This window comes from Diplotaxodon limnothrissa, linkage group LG17, assembly GCF_057381915.1.
Source record: "Diplotaxodon limnothrissa isolate DT_005_m linkage group LG17, D_limnothrissa_male_GT1.1, whole genome shotgun sequence".
NCBI classification, from domain to species: domain Eukaryota; kingdom Metazoa; phylum Chordata; class Actinopteri; order Cichliformes; family Cichlidae; genus Diplotaxodon; species Diplotaxodon limnothrissa.
Window position 1 is genome coordinate 25,578,600 of NC_140612.1, and position 20,865 is coordinate 25,599,464.

The 20,865-nt window shown below is 40.9% G+C and overlaps 1 protein-coding gene across 14 annotated transcripts in view; it reads right to left on the minus strand.

Annotated features, from left to right (window-relative positions):
- Positions 1-20,865, minus strand: part of ppp1r12a (protein phosphatase 1, regulatory subunit 12A) — a 63,358-nt gene that overhangs the window by 17,733 nt on the left and 24,760 nt on the right. For 6 of the 14 annotated variants that reach the window (XM_085376576.1, XM_085376574.1, XM_085376570.1 and 3 more), the window contains exons 2-13: positions 15,290-15,420; positions 12,534-12,652; positions 6,834-6,993; positions 6,093-6,237; positions 5,948-6,022; positions 5,713-5,804; positions 5,217-5,374; positions 4,891-5,009; positions 2,261-2,485; positions 2,001-2,092; positions 1,614-1,727; positions 673-825 (exon numbers count right to left, since the gene is read on the minus strand). In XM_085376576.1, the coding sequence (XP_085232702.1) occupies positions 673-825; positions 1,614-1,727; positions 2,001-2,092; positions 2,261-2,485; positions 4,891-5,009; positions 5,217-5,374; positions 5,713-5,804; positions 5,948-6,022; positions 6,093-6,237; positions 6,834-6,993; positions 12,534-12,652; positions 15,290-15,420 (1,583 nt within the window). Of the gene's footprint in view, positions 1-672; positions 826-1,613; positions 1,728-2,000; positions 2,093-2,260; positions 2,486-3,633; positions 3,742-4,890; positions 5,010-5,216; positions 5,375-5,712; positions 5,805-5,947; positions 6,023-6,092; positions 6,238-6,833; positions 6,994-12,533; positions 12,653-15,289; positions 15,421-20,865 lie in introns of all 14 variants that reach the window. The other 8 variants (XM_085376577.1, XM_085376572.1, XM_085376571.1 and 5 more) reach the window with 6 other exon arrangements.

The window sequence follows — 20,865 nt, forward strand, 5'->3', positions numbered from 1 at the left end:
GCCAATCGTGGTTTCCACTTTTACTTTAATAATTAGGATGGAAGACATGAGTTTATCAATTTTGGTTTTTTTCCTTTTTCATTGCACTGTATAACAACTAGTGTCCAACTAGTTTACTACACTGCATTGATGGTGAAGGCACATTAGGTGGGAGCAGTGATTGTTGTTAAGAAGGGACAGATGATGATGTCTCACCATGGCATTTTTAGTTGCAGTGATGGCGCTACATCCAAACAAATTTTTGTTTTATATGACTTCTATGTTTCTATTTAATTAAATAAATAAAATCCCCTCTTACACGAATGTTTTTAAACAGTTCCTGGGACATTCACACTTCATATGAATGTCTGGAGAAACTTCAGTGACCATTTACATACACGCGGGATGCCACTGATCCCAACAACAAACAGTTACTCACTTGAAGATGCTAATACGTTCTTCTCCTTGTACTGGAGTAATGCACAACTATAGGGTGGTAAATGTAGTCGATTACCATTAATCATGTTTTAAACCACAATTCTAACTGTACTGAAAGTTGTAACCAGCAGATAAATAAAAAGCCTTCCAACATTTAATATAACAGGGAACCCAAAACACAAGGTGGTCACTCCAGCCGAGCAGAGATGCAGAAAGTGAGAGAGGACAGGTGGTGCCTCGGTGAGGCTGGTGTACCTGCGGTAAATGCTGTAAGACGGGTAGTGGGAGGTGGGTGGCTGCCAAGGTTTAGTATTACAGGTGTTAGGGTCCAAGTTGGAGGTTGACGAAGACTTGGCTGGCACGTCCCGCGTGCTGCCGCTCCGCCCTAGCGCTAGCGTATGGGAAGTGCTAGCGTGTTGGCAGGCAAGTGGGCGAGAGAGGCATGTTAGCGGTGAAGGCGCACACATACAGACATATATACGCAGAGAACAAAGAAACATACATATTTAAGACTCTAAAGCTTTGACACACTGTTTGTGCATTCATCTCATTTGGGAGAAGGATGATACTTTGCTGTATTTAAAGAGTTAAAGAAGGATGAGATACATCTAAAATCATCCAATTGTTGGGAGATCTTCACCATTTCCCCCCTTTTCAGAATTAGATTTGAGGATGTCTTGGTTGGAAACATCGAAACTCAGAAACGCAAGAAACAACAAGTTCCAAAGCAGCTTTTACAACTTGAAACTTGAGTTCATTAGTGGCTCACAGCCAGCATTTCTCCCATACGATATAAATGCAGCACAAGTCCATGTCCAAGTTCTGTGCCACAAACAACCCTGAGAATTTCTTATTTAATTGATTTATTAGATTGTTTGAGGCTTGTAAAATATCTCAGTGGCACAGCAACCTGACAGGACAAGTAGAGTCATGCAAAAGACTCTTTGGCGGTGACAGAGAGGCGCTGGGCTCATTTGCATGGCTTTCAGAGCAGCTGCTGCAAATGCAAGCATGTACATACACATCTCTGATGACATCACTAAAAGCAAATTTCCCTTCAGGTGACTGATAAATTCACTATTGATGATCTACACAGTTAATTTGGTTTCAAAGCTATGAAAGGCACCCGTATGATGGACACGACGAGATTGGGGTGGAAAGTTGTGGCAGAGGTTTGTACTACAGCCGAGGCTAACCTGCGCTGGTAGCTGGGGGTTCGGATGGTGGAGGCACTTCCTTCACTGTTCTTCAGGTCGTCATCCCAGCGTCGCCGGGTGTAGGAGCCGCTACGTATCAGAGCAGTGGAGTCCCTGGGAAACCACAAGCTAGAATCGTACCCCACGTTTCCACAGTAACATGTATACTAAAGGAATAGGTCTCCCATTTTTAAAAATCATCCTTAATGTGTTTCTTGATTACTAAATCTATCACTGTACATTTAAAAAAAAAAAAAAAAAAAAAAAAAAAAAAAGCAGCTGCTTAAGGCCACACCATGCACAGCATTGGGGCACCCAGCAGTTAGCAACAGGAGCCACACAATCCAATGCATGTTTGCACAGGGCCACGCGTCTCCAGGGATTCACCTGTTTTCCTTCTCGTCAATGTCCGAAGTACTGGCCAGTCTCCTGGGAATGGTTGGAGCCACATAGGCAAGCCGGGTTCCTTTATCCTTTTCCTGCAGGCAGCACAACAAGCAGGACATAGCTGTAAAGGAGCTGTGTAGTATTGCTACAAGAAAGCTCTGTTACCACAATAAAAAACACAAAACCTTTTAATTAAGAATCATCTACGCAACCCCGCCTACTAAAAAAACCAAACCAAAACTGCTTCAATCCCTTCTGACCTTCTCCTTGTCTTTGTTGTCCAGAGATGTGGAAAGGCGAGGGCTCGAGGCCGAACGCATAACCCCAGTGGTATCCTTCTCCCTCTGTGCCTCCTTGGTGGCAGTGATCTCGGCCAGCGCTCCATAGCTGCCCGTCTTCCTCAAACCCAAACGCCAGGACGCTGGAGACTCATCCTTCCTCTCCTCCTCCACTTTAGTCGAGACCTTTCCAGCAGGCTGAGTGACCTGAGTGAGGAAAGGACAGCAGTCTAATTAAGACCTCGTTGACCATTTAGAAGGACAAAGATGTTTAGAGGTTTTTAGTTATCGTGGTAAGTAACGCAAAAGTCAAACAGGTTAAAAACAAGTCGGATTAATCCATAAGGGCTGCAAATTTTAGATTTTTTTTATTTCAGGTGGAAACTTTATTATTTTTAAAAACATGTCAGATGTGACACATGACCAGAATGCCTCTTCCTGACTTCAATACTCTGTAAAATACACTCCTGGTTATATGCCATTTTCAAAATATGATGACTTCAATAACTCTTACAGCCTGTGGAGGTTTTGTCTGAAAACAAAGTTTACAAGCAGCAGAAGTTACACAGACGTGAAATGAAAGCATGATCAAGACAGTGCATTTGGTGATTACAAGTGGAAACACCATGCTAGGGGGATAGGTGAAAAGCAGCTATTGGCAGCAATCAATCGCGATTTTGGTTTTTCCACTGCGCGTGGTTTGTCATGCCATGAACGTCCACGGTTAGGTAACTGTTTTCCCCCCATTGCACCACAGAGGAGGGGACAGGTACCAAAACTATTCCTGTTTGTTATTGCTGCACATTTTATCAGCCTGTGTATGAGGGGCAGAGGCTCATACGCTGCAGCACTGTCACCTGTGTAGCTTACTGCACGGACGAGCCCTACTCGATCTTCAGCTGATAATATAACGATGTTTGGAAACTAAACCACAGCTGTTATTTCACCACATTATGTCGGCAACTTTGTTAATTTTGGAAAATTTTAAACAACTTCTTAACAAGAAATCACAATAACTGCCTCTTTGTACTTATTGTGATACTAATTATGTAATCAAAATATGAGGATGAATCCTTAGTGCAGGTAAATTGCTAATTTGCTAGTTAACCTCTGTTTGTTCTGTGGTTTAAATGCATTTCCTACATTTTATTTCTTCACAATAAAAGCATCCTGTTCAATCACCAGTGGAAATTTTTTAATGTGAAGCATGAAATGTTCAGTTTATGCCGTTAAACTAGTGGAAAAACCCTATATCGCCTGGATCAGGTCAGAATGGTTAGGGGTGTTTAGTGCTTTATCAGTGCACAGGTGCATGTAGGATTACAGAACAACTCTGGTGCACACCAAGGCCTCACCATAAGTTTTTTGGGCACTAGAGAAATGCCAGTTTTGCGCAAACCTTGACGCCACAATGCAGGACAGCCTGGCTCCGCCACAGGCATGAGGGGAGTAATACATTCAAACTAAAGCCAACCAAGACAAGAGCCCAGGGTGAGAATGATGCAGAGAGAGAATGACAGAGGGAGGGAGGGCATGGAGGAACAGAGAGGTTGAGACAGAATAAGAGAAGCAGCAGCAAAAGAAACACACTTTATGAGCAAAGACAGGCATTTTAAAGCCTAGTCACACCACACAATGCTCACTGACATTAATGTTCTCAAAATAAGTGACAGATGCAAACACTGGAATTTGGACTTTGCTAACTTATTAGACAGAGGACATTGTGGTTTGAGTGAGAATCAGGCTTCAAATAAGGACAGGAACAAGAAGTTTATCTCAAGAGAAGAAGCAGAAAAAAGAAACCAAAAAGGCTCTAGATGGGTGTCTGGTGGTGAGACAACCTCCCTTTTTTTCAGGTTCATTCAAGGGCTAAAGTCAGGTTTGGAGGTGGCATCACATATCACAGACTTGGGTGCCTCAAATTTAAATTTTAAGAACGTCCCCTACATGTGCAACATGTTTGTTTCACACTTCGATCTTGCTTCCTTATCGTTTGCTTGCTTGTGTTTTTACAACTTTTGCTTTTCTGTTCTAATTTTTTTAACCTAGAACAAAGAACATGAAGCACTAATGACAAAAAAACAAAAAAACAAACAAACAAAGTTTATGATTACATTACATATTTTTGTAAACACCAAATATTATATTTCACAATATTTTAAATGCGTTCAATTAAATCAAAGAGGAAAACCTGCCCTTGGGGAAACTCAGAGGGTTCACTTTAGAAAAAATGCTTGGCATTATTCTGCCAGCAGAGGGCAGCAGTTTCAAAAGTGGAACATGACTGTAATTCAAGGCCTAGTTTTACTTTTACCACCCAAATGCATTTGTCTGTACACTTTGCTCCAACCTTTAGAACAACCTACAACTATACTGCAGAATTTTCCAACCGTCCCTATCCTGTTGCCATGTTTGTTAAAAGCTACTTACATTTATGTTCTCATTCAAGCCAGACAGAGTTATTAATTTATATTACTCATTAATTTAAACTATAGAACTGTATATGCAAACACCTGACTGCAAAATCAGGTTTTTGTTGCAAAGGGAGAATAAGTAATCCCCATCCCCTTTCTCCAGACAGGGCAGGACGGCAAAGAGTTCCCCGGTCGTACCTTTTTAACTGGTGAAGTGGGGGTCGTCACCTGGTTAGTTGGGCTAGTTGGAGAAGACACCGTGACGCTGGTTGGTGTTGTGCTGTTGCTCACTGCTGCTGAGGGCTTGCTCTTTTCTGCTGAGGTTCCCAAAAAAAAAAAAAAAAAAAAAAAAAAAAAAAGCAGACGAGAATAGTCACAATATGGTTTCTTGACATATTCTTGACATGCAGAATAAGTATAAAAGGCCCAGAAATTACAGAATAAAATTGGTACTTCATAATTAAAGTTTTGGCTCAAGACTTGAGCCAAAACACCACAAGTCTAACATAAAAATCATACAGTACCTGCTTCAGTCTCTGATTCTGAATCTTCTTCCTCCTCTTCTTCACTAGAGCAGCTTGATTCATCCTTCTTACCCTCCTCTTCTTCGTCCACTTTCTCTGGCTCTAAGGTCTCGATGCGAGGAGCGCTCTTCTCGGGCTCCAGAAGCAGCGTTTCTTTGCTAAAAAACACAAATGTAACACTGTTAGTATAGTACTGCAGCATCAGTAGAGAGTAGGGCTCACAGATAAGCAACGTGAACTAGATTTTTAGAGTTTTGAGTTTGGTAAACTGAAGACATTTTCCTTCACCCCTTGGCTTTAGACAGTTTGACTTTCTGGCCAATTGCAGGAAGAATAAGACGCTACTCTCATACATGAAAGCAAGAAAGAAAGAAAAAAAAAAACTTTAGAGAGAACACTTGACAAAGTGAGATTGTTCTCCTAAAGATATCGTCGTACCTTAGCTTTTTTGATTCAGTTAACCATTTCCATTCATTACTTCTCATTAGAAAGTTACCTCTTGATTGGCTTCAGTGATTGATTGTTGTCCCCAGTGGTGGTTGTTTCAATCAGAGGAGATTTCTTAACATCTTTCTTCTCACTTCTCAGCTGGAATTAAGATGATAACAAGACACTCATGAGTCCAGCACAGGAAATGAAATTATACTATAAAAATTAAGACATGTTTTCCCATCATGAGACGGTTTCTTGGAATCTTTCAAGAATTTTGTTCAGATGCCAAAGTGACTCACCAGATTTTGTTTCTTCTGTAGTTCTTCTAAGTATCCCAGAACATCTTCATCTGCTACATCAAAAGCAGTCTGACCCTGAAGGGAAACACGTAAGAGTTAAAGACTGCACTTAACCTAATGACTGCTTCTAGTTCTAGTTCCTCACCATTTTATTTATGATGTCCATGTCACATAGATTCTCAACCAGTATCCTACAGGCCTCCTCTTTGCCCCAGTGTGCTGCTGCATGTAGAGGAGTCCAGCCATCATAGTCCTTAATATTTACATCATACCCTGCTTGGATTAAAAGCCTACAAGGAAGACACAGGGAGGGTGAATGTGTGGAGTGAATGACTGATTTCATTCTGTAAACTGATTTTTCAAAGTGTTGCTAGGCTTCGAGCTCTGTTGTGCGTCAGTATTGTAACCCCAGGTCACTTTTATGAGATACAGATTCCCCGAAAAAAACAGAGACGTAATCTGAAAATCTTAGTCATCCCTTAGCAAAGCTCGGTGAGGCTAGCAAATATTTCAGCCAATAAATCTGCCACGACGGGGGAAACATTTGGATCTCTGTCCCGTGTACGGTAGTTGTGCTAAACATCAGAGATCTTAGAGCTATCTATGGCAGCAGAGTGTGCTGGCTGGCTTCCCAGACCAGATGGACAGGCCGTTGCGGTTTCTATCCTTGAGCAGTGCAACTGTATTAACAACCCACAGTGACAATGTCAGAACGAGGCAAGATGACAAGATGCAGAGACCGAGATATGTCTTGTATTACCGATGAGGCTAGGCATCACCACCGTCTTTACTATAAATAGTGTTCAAATAAAGTAACATACAGGAGACACTTTATGTACCAAAGTGTGCTCCAACTGTTTTACCGTCTCTGAGGGCTACTGCTTACTTTAAAACCTCGACGTATCCCTTCGCGGCGGCTACATGGAGCGCCGTTCCTCCAGATTTCGTATGCCGCACGTCTTGGATCTGGCCGCTGTTGAGCCACTGCCGGGCATCCCTCAGCATGATGCGCTCCTCCTCTTTCCGGGCTGCCTCGATATCAACCCCTGGAGAAATGGAGAAGCATGATAGTGTACAGACAGACACCCAGGGATTACCTGCTACTTAGGAACAAGCTGCCCGCTGCAGCAATGAACCTAGAGAGAGAACAAGACCCAATTAGATCAAGATATTTATGACTTCTACTTGTTTACATCCAGAGTAAGGTATGCAAATGTTTGGAACAGGTTGCATTAGTGACCTATTCATATTCTGTTGGAGGGGACGGGACCATTAGTAATAGCAGCTGTCTCTCTCGCAAGCTGCGCAGAATGCAAATGTTGAATATTTGTTCAATTCCGCGCCCCTTAATAGGGATAATGTAGCCAGTGTAATTCACAATAGCAAATACTGTGCGTCAAAGGGACCACAGCTGTGTAGCAAAGGTGCAGCTTTCACATTTCTCAGATTAGCCTACTCTAACTGATGAACATAAGCAACAAATATCAGCTGAAAAAGTTAAGGTATGAAGTCCGCCCGGTTGCTTTTATATTGAAAACATTTTAGAACAATATAGAAACAAATGTACCTATGCAGACACTTAAATCTCTTGTATTGGTTTGTCCTTTTGAGGACCTAATGTAATATCTGAATGGCTTGGCCTGAATGAATTTTTCACCAAGTTTGCCAGCACTGCTCTAGATTACAGCCAAGACAAAACAAAATATTTCAGCTCTGATGAATGAGATGAATTTTTAGGTATTTTCAAACTGCACTTTTATCAAGCCAGGCACTGTTGCATTTCATTGTTAGAAACTTTCTATGGAGGGAACTAGACACAACATGGTTCTGCCATGCTCTGGTGTCAGCCATTTCATCTGCTCTAGGGAACAGCTTTGTGCCAATAATCTGTCAATGTAACAATACAACGGCAGCTGCGAACACTCCAGCCGGTAAGTGGCTCAATATGTTGAAGCTATATGCTGCATGCAGAGCAGCCTGTATTGACACGCCTGTACTGTCTTGATGACACCTGGTTGGAGTGCAAGACTGTCTGAAATGCTCTGCTGCACGATCTGAGAGAGATAAGTACAATGAACTGTATAAACAATGATCCAAAAAAGGGTCTGGGGCAGAAGCCAAAACTTCAGCTGGTCTTCTAGGATTTTGTTCTGCACTCAGGGAAACATCACCACTCATTTCCTGACAGCGTAGAATGATTTAAGACCTCAAGCTTTTTAAAGCAATGAAAGGACATCTGTGTCTGCAAATCTGCCATGAGGAAAGGGCAGTCAGAGGAAAAGTCTACGTTTACCCAGAGGTTTAGCTTCAGCTAGCTGGAGAGGAGCATGAGAAGGACATTTGTTTCCTAAACAAAGTTCGCCAGACACAGACACAGTGAATTGGTTTCCACTCTTTCAGGTTTCTGATAATGGGTCAATGAGTATTAAATATCATAGAAAAAAAAAAAAGAAAGAAAGAAGGAAAAGAAATTAACCCACACTCAACACAAGCTGAAACAAGAGCGGTCCAAGACTGCGTGTTTCCAAGCCTAAGGCTGAATATTTACTTCACACAATACTGGACATGTGAATCTCCGAGATATTTAAAGCTCATTGTTAGTGGTTTAATGTCGTTTCCCTGAGTACAACTGCTCGTTTCACGCTAATAAAAATGAAACTTAAACAGGAACATTGAGAACAATAAAAACTATTTTTAGTATAAATTTCATATTTTCCATAATTACAACATATGGGGTCTTTGGATTATAATATTTGTTGCAAACACACACTTTGGAAAGGCAACTGACTCATTTATGTCGACATCAGAGGCTCAGACTACATATATGCACAAACATCTCCTCGTGCCAAATGTGTTGACAAATTTTACCATACTGACAAAGACTTAATGTAAATCACATTCTGCAGAAGTTCTAACAACCCTCCCACATCTGGATTATTAAGAGCAACATTTTTTTGCATTTTAATTTCCTAAGATTTTGTAAAGGTATGAGACAAAATGCCCAATAAATCTTGCACCTGGGAAAGAATTATTCCAAAAATCCAAGTGGTTAATAACACATTGAGCAAGTTGCTCACCCTGCATCGCTTTGAAAACGATGGCTGGTCGCTGGTGGACATTTAAGGCCCCGGTTGTCTAGGTTACACTCTAATGTGTTTTCTAATCTGTGATGTGTCAATCACCAGTATCGTGCACTCTCATTGATAGTCCCTTCAATCTCTCACCGCAAAGTTTATCACGGGATCTGCTCACTCTACATTGTCAGTGCTTTTCTTTCTGGCCTAACTTCATGTCAGTAACTTTCTATGATCTTTGGCCACAAAGTCATTGTGGATTGCTTACCTTGTAGACGCAGCTAAAATGTGCATGCAAATCTGTCCGTATCTTTTTCAGTAATCTTAAATGTACCACAGAAAACCACCATGGCACAGATAATTATGTTGCACATTGAGAGGATTAGTAAGCTAAATTCTAAGAAAGTGAAACTAAACAGGAAGAAAGTGGATTTCAAAGTTTTATGTCAAAGAGAGCAGCTTTGGGACAAAGACTGGGCCTGTTGACTCACTGTCGTTGTGTCCTTCTCTGACCTGACAGTTCTAATAAAATGCTGTCACGGTTTTTACTCTTTAAATAAATATCAGCCCTTTAACATTGATTGTCAAAAGAAAAACGCACTACAACAGTGCATAACTTTCCAGGCAATTTTATGAGTGCGTTTAATATCTACCTGGAAGTGTCCTGAACCAAGAAGGTAACATTAATCAGACTTTGCTTTTTCCAGTGTTTGGAACAAATCTAAACCTCAGTAGGTTGGTTTGGTCAATGAAGAGGTGAACCAACTGAGGCTTGGGAACTGATGGTGGTCCTATGGCCTACCAGGGAAGTTCAATCAAGTTGATTAAGTATGACTTATTTATGGAAAACAAAGAAAACAGGAGTTATTAATTAGTGATTGAAAAAAAAAATTATTCCTTCTGAAAAGAAAAAAAAGGTCCAAAAACCACTGTGTTAATCTTGGGAATTGGGACAGGTCAGGCGAAGCAACCACCCATAATCTCCAGGGAAGGAGCCGGCACTGTGTCTATAAAAAGCAGGGAGTAAAATGGCCAAGTAGGACTACAGAACAAGAGGCGAGTGGAAGAGTTGGCAGCAGTTCAACTTTGAGTTTTTACAAGGGAACAGCACATCTTCTACCTGAGCAAAAAGAAGATAAAGAGAAAGTCCACTACACCAAAAAAGGCATCGTGTCCCACTTTGCCCCGTTACCACTTGACCAAGAGTTTGTGTGGTGAACCCAAAAAGAAAAACTTTACAGAAGCCCACACCGAAGCAACCAAAAACCCAACAAGTAAACAAGTAAAGACAAGTCAAAAGAAATCAGGCTACATTTTCATCTGAAGAAAAGCTGCTGCCAGCTAAATCCACATTCCTCCCTTCTTATGCTAACAGGACCTTCAATCAATTGTGAGGCTGTCCACTTTCAGTCCATTACAAGGACAGGCAGCAGCTTGCTTGCTGTGGCTGATGGAGAACACAAGGAAGATGGCAGCGCACGTAAATCATTGGCCCAATCAGGGTCAAGGAGAGCATGGAAGGGTTGTCCCTGTAAAGGCGAAACTACGGTCAATCGCTAACAAGTTTAACCTCATGACTGGCATCTCTTTGCGAGGAGAAAAATCACATTACAAACATACAGAAGCGTTACACAACAGCTGGTTGCATAATGCTGCCCGCCCTACCTCTAGCATAAAGGGCTGAGCTGTGGATTGTCTGCAGCTGCCTTCAGCTTTGCAAATTCACTTTGCAGCTGAGTTTTAATCTTGCAAGCACTTTATGCAAGACAGTGTTTATAATTAAATTCATAATATCCACATACTGAAAATGTATTCAGTAATCTGGTTTAAAAAAAAAAAAAAAGGAAGAAAAAAGACTGAAATGTGCAATGATTGTGGGGGAAGCAGTGTGAGGATGAACCAGGCAATGCATCCATCATCCATCGGGCAAATCAAAACTGACAGCAGCCACTGGCCAAGACACCTGAGGACTGTGTGGGCGCAAACTCCCCTGACATTACATAATATGGCGCAAACAGTGCTCTAGGTTCAATTATCACTGGATGCAACAAGCTCTCAAATATTTGAATCATGAATTAAAGAGAACAGAGATTGACAGCTCAGAAAGCCTTTTATCAACAGACTGTTATAGGGGCAACTTAACACCTGAAATTTGTGCAATTCTATGCACTTGCAGAATCTGACTACCTGTGTAAGGTTTCAACTTTGAACCTCAGTGCAAACTATTAACTAAAGTGGTCCAAGACTACATACGTCCTCCAAGACTAAAAATTTACTCCACAGCATGCATGAGTTCAGTCCCTGGATCAAGAAGGGTGTATATAGGCAGATTTATTTTAGACATTTTCTTGAGAATACGCCCACCAGTATTATTAACATGTATGCTAAACCTTCCTTTAATAACTTTAAAGGTTAGTCCTTTCTAAGTTGGATCAAGCACCACCTTTAGTAAAATATAAAAATACATAATATTCATGAACCTTAACCACAATGTGTACCAGAACAGCAAGCTAGCCAGGCTTTATTAGTGAAGCCGAGGAGCACCCCCCTCTGGCTTCAGGCCAGTTAGCACGTCTGTGCATGGCCCCTCACCACAGGGAAGGGCCTTTCATCAAGAGCGCCCCGACCAAAAATAGTAACACCTGACGTTTTGCTTTTGAATCATCACGAGTGCTCATAACACAAGTGGATCACAATTCTATATTATGTAAGTTTTTCAGTCAAACAGGCAAGTGGAAAACAGCGGGCGACTGACACCCAGTGAGAATTCAGATCCTATTTGAAAACATACTCATACATGCATGAATACAAATGGGGCCCCTGGCTGCTATGTTACCTTCAGCATGTCACATGATTAAGTTGGAACAAACAACAGTGCTCAAATATGAGGCACTTACAGTGTGCAGACACTAAACTACAGCAACCAAAAGCTCAACACCCATCTGTCTCCATTTCTTTCTTTCTTTCACATTTGGGTCCTGCGCTGCACCATCAATCACTACAATCACGGAAACACTACAAACTGTTGGCTGATTTATTTGTCATGGCTGGAGACTGGAGGTGCAGGTATTCTGGTGGAGTTTTTACCTGGAGACAAAACTCATCTGTGTAAAGTCTGCCACAAATTTTGATGGACATTATTATTAACAAACCATATGTTGACTTTGCTTAAAAACAGTGGTGAAAGGAGGTGCAAAGCCTTGTCCTCTAACCCAAAAGATTGACTACAGAGTTGTTCAGGCCTTATCAAGTGGCCTGCTAAGGGCTAAATTAATCTCTATAGCTCTGTGCCAGATAATTAATATTTGCCAAGAGACACTAAAAGCAGATTATCCAGTTTTGGTTGTTTGCTTTTGTTTTATTTACGTGGGGTGTGGGATAGTAAGATTAGAGCTACTGTAGACCGAAAACAAAAGGACTTATTGTAAACCTATATAAAAGGGTTCACTTCTGCATAAATAATATTACTACAAACTAGGAGAGCAAAGTTCAACATTACTGTAATACTGTACCTTGCCGGTTGATCTCATTCTGCAGGAGCTCCTCCATTGCCTCCTCTTCGGCAATGTCCAGAGGCGTCTCGCCCTCACTGTTTACAACTCCTACACTGGCACCCTGGCTGATGAGATACCTACAAAACAAAACATCACAAAAACAAACAAAAAAACACCACAAAAAGAGTTAAACTAGTGGCAACAGAATATTTTTCAGAGCAATCTTTAAACTGCAAGTATCAGCTGTATTAAAGGTTGCGGTCAACTTTAGCTCTCAAGGGTTTGAAAATAGGCTAAAGGCAAAAGTGCCCTCCTTGAACAAATGAGTAAACTGTTCAAAATGAGACGTGCAATGTTTTTCTTGGTTCTGTGCCAACATTAGCCAATAGCTACACCACAACCTGTGTCTCCAGTTTAGACAGTCATGACCTTCACATCATGGTGTGTTTAAACTGTATTGGGTCCTCTTCCGGCTATGTAAACACTGAACATACCACACCTAAGAAGCTAAGAAAGTAGTGATGGCGAGGAGTGGCAAAACCCCAGTCCATGTGTAGTAACAATTAAATCTGCAAAATAACTGGTCAATGATGACGAAGCATTTCCATTCTGAGAAGGCAGTTCTTCACCAGGAGCAACGGATCTGCTGGAAGACACCTCGACAAGATTCCCAGTTGGAGATGCACTGAAGCATCCCCACAGTATAATACTGCCACCATCATTTTTCACTGATGGGACTGTGTTCTTTGGGCCGTACGCCTCCCTCTTCTTTCTCCCAACATAAGCAGCATCTCTGAGCTCTAGTATCATCTCAAAGGACACGCTTCAAGCAGATGTTTCTCCAGGAAGATCAAGGTTTGGGCCATGAAACCTTCTATAAAGAACACAATTTAACACTGCATTCATGTCTACTTTGTTACATTTTAAATACTACTCTCAATAGTCACTCAAAATATGTTAACCAGCCTACATCTTGAGTTCAGCTGCCTCAAATTAAAACTGCGGCACAATTCAAGGCCTTCTCATTAGACTTTAAACACGCACAATCCAATTCCCACCCCTCTGAAATAGCAACTACTGACTTACTACACAGTTACATTTCAAGGTTTTTATCTCTTTTTGATTGCACTTTCTATTCTGCCTATTTTAGCTTGGCTTTACTAGTTTTCCTGGCTTTGCGGTCTGGAGCTTTTGAACCAAGCCTACAATTAGAAGGCTGTGATCACTTCTAGGGACAGATCCAGCCCTGCTTTGCAGTTCCCGCTGTTGTCAATGAAGATCCTGGGATTAAAATGGGTCTACTGAGAGCTCACCGCCCACATCAGGTTGTCGAGTTTCTCTCCGTGACATGATGTCTCCATTAGTCACCAGTATGAGGATCGGCACTTGACCTTTTGCTTCAAAATGCGACAACAGAAAGCTTCTTGTTTTCTGTGCTGATGTCAAGTTCAGGCCAGCTGAATGCAGATTTTGCTGCTCTGAGAAGACCATTTGGGCAGTTCAGTTAAATGGCTAATGTAAGATGTTTTTCCTCTGATGGCTGTTTGTAAACTTTGGGAAAACACCAGCAGTGAGGAATACATTCTTAGCCAGGTTCCTGTAATGCAACACAAATAAAGCAGGTCATAGCACTCTCTCAATAAGCTGAACAATGAGCACGACTGAGCTCCATCAGCCCCCTTTAGCTAGTTTAAATATCCTATGATAACATCTCTGCCCTATGAGCAGTCTTCTCAGTTGAGAAAAAAAAAAAAAAAACACTATGAGCAAGAAAATGCTTGAGTGAAACTTCAGAGCTTGATTCCAGATACAGCAGGTGACCCTGATCTCTCCATATTTGATTACATCACAGATGTACACTCATAACAATGTGCAAGTTATCAGATGGGCTGCCGCTGCTGTCCAAATGTGATGAGAATTGTTGTACAGGCTATGATTGGTTCTTGGCATTTTGATTCTGGCACACCTTATGAAATGGCATCATGGGTCAACAACCCCCCAAGGAGATTTTAACCAGAGCCAAAAATAATAATAATAATAAAAAAAATATAAATAAATGACAATCATTGTAATAAAGATGATTTTATTTTTGGTTCACTTTAGAGGTTTCAGTCAAACAACTGACATGCAATGTGCTTATGGGTGTATTCAACCCCTGAGTGAGGAAAACCCCTGAATCTGTACAGCAAATGATACCCTTTGTCTGCAGGTGCAGCTCAGATAAAGAAAACTCTCCATCAGCTTAAAGGACTGCCAAATATTAGTCAACACAGTGTCAGATATAACAACAGAAAGGCACACATGCAATGTTAAGTGAACCCATTTTGAGTTTCCTTAACGTCTGTCACATATACACTCTGGGACAATATTTGATGCTCATATTAAACCTTGTCACAGTTTCCAGTAACGAGATGAGGATGTGCACAAGTATATCATGCAAACTAAAAGCTCTGGTTTCAGACTGCTCTAAACACTGTCAGGGAATTTTTTTGCTCTTGGTGTTAACGTAATCAGATATCACTTAGATTATCTCATGCTGTATCCAGCTGTACAGAGACGATGCATGATAAGAAAACTGCTAGGCCAGCCCTAAAGTCACTTTGTGCCTCACAGTCCAGAAATGTTAACGAAAACTTTGCACAAAAGGTTCAGGGAGGAGTTTAGCAGTTACAAAATATCTGCAGCACAAAACAAAACAGGAAGTGAGGATGAGTCGGCAGAAATCAAACCTGATGAAATAGATACTAGCGCCAAAAGGGCCTCTTGATACTCACTCTGCTATGTCTAGGTATCCACAGGAAGCTGCAGCGTGGAGTGGAATCCAGCCCTCGTTATCAGGCTGGTTGATGCAGGCTCCATGCTCCACCAGGAAAGTCACCATGTCGACATTGTCATCTATGCATGCCTGAGACAGGGGAGAAAACGAGTAAGGCCACAACTTCTTGACTGTGTTGAACTAAGTGCACTTGGGTACATGCACACATGCTTGAGTGCTTATGTCAGTGGGGTGGCCTGTGCTCTAGTTGCATCTCTCATGGAAAGGGCATTACACCCCCGATTGGTTGCCATGTGCATTGCTGGGAGATTTTGGCAGCTGAAGCATTCTCAAAACATTCGCACATAGCAGGGGTGCTAGAAATACCACATAGCATAGTACTGCTGACAGAGGCACTGGGGTGCTGTGCATACATTTGCTGCTACTTTATCCTGAGAGTTATATAGTGTAGAAACGCAAAACCTGAAAAAAAAGGTTAGCTGTGCTATACATCTTCAAGTACAGAGCTGTCAAAAAATAAATAAATAAAAAAAATTGGATTTTGAATGCATAAACTATTTAATTATCATTATTTGCAGTAATAATACAGAGACACCAGCTGTGCTTTGTTGCTCTAAACCTCAACTTGACAAACTGCAGTGCCCACATATTCCCACCTCCTCCCACTTACAGTGCTATCACCACCTTCATGTCAGTCTTGTTTTTATGACAAATAAACAGGGCCTTGAGAAAAAAAATAAAAAGGCATTCATTTAATTTTTTGAAAGCCCTGTTTTTGCAGCGTCTAAAGTTAGAAAGTTTAGTATTGTGACAAATCAGTAAGTCTCAGTAATTGAAACCACAAAAACTACACATGCACAAACACAAAGTACATTCTCTTCATACTCAAATTTTATTTGTCACACACACACACACACACACACACTATGACATGGGGGTGAAATGCTTGTAGCTGTACAATGCCCGACCATTAAATGACAGAAGAAAAGTTTTACAATATTTACAATTTACTACAAAAATGTACAAATTAACTTAGGAATTTACAGTAAAGAATGTGCAAATAGCAGAAGAGATTCTAAAGATAAGGATTATAAATTATAGGAATTATAGGATTATAGGAAATGTGTGGTGGTGCGTGTGGTGACGTGTGTGAGAGTCCAGTCCTACACCTGGTTCAGGGCCCGAATAGCCTGGGGGAAGAAGCTCCTCCTCATTCTCTCTGTTTTGGCCTTAAGGGAGCGGAAGCGCTTCCCAAACCTCAACAGTGAGAAGAGTCCATTGTTGGGATGGGAGAGGTCCATCATAATCTTCCTAGCTTTGGACTTGCACCGCTTGGTGTAGATGGACAGCAGGTCAGGGAGCTCTGATTGAATGATGCGTTCTGCCGAGCGCACCACCCTTTGCAGATCTCGTCTGTCCTGCTTGGTGCTGTTCCCAAACCAGGTGCAGATGTTTGACGTCAGGACGCTCTCGATGGTGCAGGAGTAGAAGTTCTTGAGCACCTTCAGTGGCAGATGGAAGTCTCTAAGTCTTCTGAGGAAGAAGAGACGCTGACGGGCTTTCTTAACCAGGGTGTTGATGTGACAGGACCATGACAGGTCCTGAGTGATGTGGACACCCAGGTATCGGAAACTGTCCACTCTCTCCACTGGCGTGCCACTGATGATGAGGGGTTTGTAATACTAAGAAGATGAAGAATTCTTCAAATCAACATCTGTGTGGAAAGAAAATTTAATGCCTCTAATTGCCAGCACTCAATCCAATCATTAGGGTTTTGCCATTCTTTAGTGCTGGTGACAGACAGGATGCCTGTTTCTTGTTTACAGACAGGAGGGAGGATGTCCTTAACAGGTATGCAAGTTGGGGTGAGGGGAAATTGGAGAACCCAACAAGTAAAACCAGAAGGATTTCACATTAAAAGAACTCTGTTCCGCTCAGAGGCCGAGCTTAGAACAGACTTTCTAGGCTGGGTGAAGATACCAGAGGGAGACTGTGCACAAACCCATCCTAAATATAGTTTGACTCTGAACATCAAAAGACCACAAACACTCCAAATGAAGCATATTACTGTGCAGCACACAAGGAGACCACCCACTAAAATAGGAGGACAAAGAACATATTACAGAGTGTCCCTAAACAAGATCAGGAGCACAAAGACTGCTTTAGAATTTATATGAGCGGCTTTGCAGTTAGTGTTCATCATATACCAGTATGATGCTTCTACAGCAGTGATAATATTGAACCTCTCTCTGGAAGGCCCCACCAAACTAAACTACCCAAATGACACAATTAAAATGAAAGTAACACAGAGGAGATTAATTTAAGATCCTCTGACTCATGAAGTGGGAGGTGTAGTGACTTTGCTTAGATTATGAAGGCAAACTTGCACCATGATAGGAACAAATTTGCATTTTCTATTTGTTAGTCAAGTACTCATTTTATGTAGAAAAGGAAATTTACATTTCTGAAAGCCGAATTTCCTTTTCATTAGAAGGGAAACTACTGTTTAAGGCCTGCCAATTTTATTCTGCATCCATGATAGCTTTCACGAGTTTTCTTGTGAATTTCAGAACTCGCATTTGTTCACTGCCCTTCCAGGGGTGCATGCTAGAAGCATGAGTGTTTAAATCCACAACCACATGTAATTTTCATTATGCTAATGCATCTTCCTTGCTTCCTTCATTTTGCATCTCTTCCTTACATCTGAGATGCTTAAGAGCTGGAACTGAAAATTTCAAACTATTGCCTCCTTATTGCCCATTTACAGTAACATCAGTTACACACACATAATAACTGAATTATTACTGTCGCTGTGTATATTCATTCAAGTTTCCCCCTTTTCAAACTCATTTAAGTATGGTCCAAGCTCTACAAGGAGTTGTTTTGCTTTTTTTGCTTTCTCGGCATGTTTAAGTACCAAAATAATAGATTTTTTAGGCCATAACCTAAATATTATAAATTGTGTACAATTCATTTATCAAAAGGCTGAGAGAGGAAAAAGAAGCTGTCGAAATCCAAATCAGGAAGTTAATAAAAGCAGAAGAAAAGAGTATAAAGTGCACTTTTCATTCAGTGCACACAAAGGGCCTGAGGTTAAATAATGTCTCACATCAAACATGAGGTGACATGTAAAGCAGGGGTCATAAATAAAGTCATGAAGTTGGAGTGCAAAAAAGTAAAAATAAAAAATGTAGCTGTAGATTTCCTAACAAAATGCTCAACTGTTAAATGATTGTAGTAAATACTTGAGATAAACACTTGAAATCCACAATTACCACTTGCGCAATATATTAAAGAAATTTATATATTAAAAAAAAACAAAAAAAAAAAAACCTCAAACTCATATTTGAACACAGCCAGGCCATCTCCTGTAGTTGCTATGGCAACAAATGTGTGGACAGGGGAAACAGACACATGAACACACGGCGTCCTCACGTTCAGGGCAAACTGCTATCTGGCTGGAATCCTTGTCCAAATTTGGGCCGTTTACAGCACCAGAGCTACAGAGTGCCTGCAGAGGCCTCCCTGAGCTTACTGACCGTGTGAATGAGCGTTTGTGTATGATGATGTCGTAGGGTTTAATGCCCCACCGAGTCCCTGAAGCTGCAAATGGACTTTGATTTAAAGAGATCAACAACAACCAAGGCTGTAACTCCCATCATTAGTACAACAGGTTTATTAGTTTGATGCCATCATCATGGGAGAATTATGTGCCCCTCTGTGTCAACACAAAGCACTGTGTGGTCCCTACGCAGGAGCTGCACTGGCAAAACTGATCAAAAAACAAACATAAAAAAATAATTAAAAAAAAAATCAAAACCACATATACCATATCCTGTTCATTTCAACGACATACTGCTTGTATAGGTAAATACATCTCAACATAAATATCCTTCATTTAGTTTAGGTTATACAGAATGGGTAATACCACAAATTGTTTTGTTATTCCAGGAAACAATTTACTCCCTAATAGAGATGGCACGATACCACTTTATGTCCGATACCGATACCGATATCATAAATTTGGATATCTGCCGATACCGATATGAATCCGATATAGTGTTTTTTAATCAACAAAACTGTTTTTTAAAATATCTTGCTGCATTTTGCAAGTCTGCAAGTTCATACTCAAGTTTAAAACAACAACTACACTAAAGCTATTCTGTTATACCTGTATACAAAAAAAATATTTCATAGTTCAGCAATACTGATCAATCTAATAAACTTAGACCTACACCATCCTCCCTATTCTGGTATTTTAAAGAGTACTTAGCGTAAATATTAAGCAACCTAACTAATAGGGTTCCAACTCCCAGCAACAACAAAATTAAATAAATAAAAAATAGGGAACCACCCCTCACGCGCCACCTCATGATGCTTAATCGACATAATCAACCTTAATTTGATGCAGTGTGAAAAAAAATGCACAGAAATCAATTATTTTTCAAGAAATATTAAATAGATTCAACATCTTTCTTCAACAAAATTGCAGACTGCACAGATGGTACCTTCCCAAAGTAAAAAGTACTATAGCTTACTAGGGTATATATATTAGACTTAATAGTCACTATGTACAGTAATTGACTTCTATTCATTTTACATCAAATTAAAACTTTGGGTGTCAGATAATTATTTATTAAAAGCTAGACATTTTAAATGAGAATAAGAAAGAAAAGTATGTCTTTGTGCCCCCTTTCATGTTAATGCCCTATCGGCCCCCCTGGCTAAACTTTGCTAGATCCGCCCCTGCACAGTTACCAGCCGTCAGCTACGTAGAAAAAGATCCTGGTGTAGAAATTAATATTAAATAAATTCTAACAACAGCTTATCAAGCTTAAACGTGCTGCTGTTGTTCAGCCGCTGGTTTGCTCTTTCTGGCGCAAAGTGGACCAAAAACAAACGAGAGACAGACTCGCGACAGAAAAGCCGATCAGCTGATTTAAGCAGTTTCATGATTGAAGTAGCAGCCGGAGAGCGAGAGGCAGTCGCTTGTTAAGCTTAACGTGGGAATGCTTTACAAACATTCAGAGATGGACTTACACACTTGCTTTACTTCTCTCGGGGATAACTTTGTCGGAGATGAAATGCCAGGTTGCTAGCGAAGCTCCAAATGCTATCCAGACCACCGACAGGTCCTGCATGCCACAGCTGCTCTATCACGTGATGCATACTGCTCCACGTGTTAACGTTCTGAGGTGAGTTACGGCGTGTTGCAAGTTTTGTGAGGTGCTTTCGTGATATTTAATGGATCGGATTACATTTTTTATTTTTCTCCGATATCCGATCCAGTAATTTAGGTCAGTATCGGACCGATACCGATACGTAATATCGGATCGGTCCATCTCTACTCCCTAATAGACCAAAGCATGTGCAGTTTTTCTTTATTTTTAACGAACTAAGCTATAATCAATAAGGTAGCTAATGCATGCATTAAGGCTGATATGAAACAAGGTGTCCACTACACATACTGAGGCAAATGGTAAATGGATAGGTACACTTGATCCACTGATTGAACCACTGACTTCCTTTGCCATAGCCACCACTAAAAAAGGACTCAAAGAATTCACATCAGTA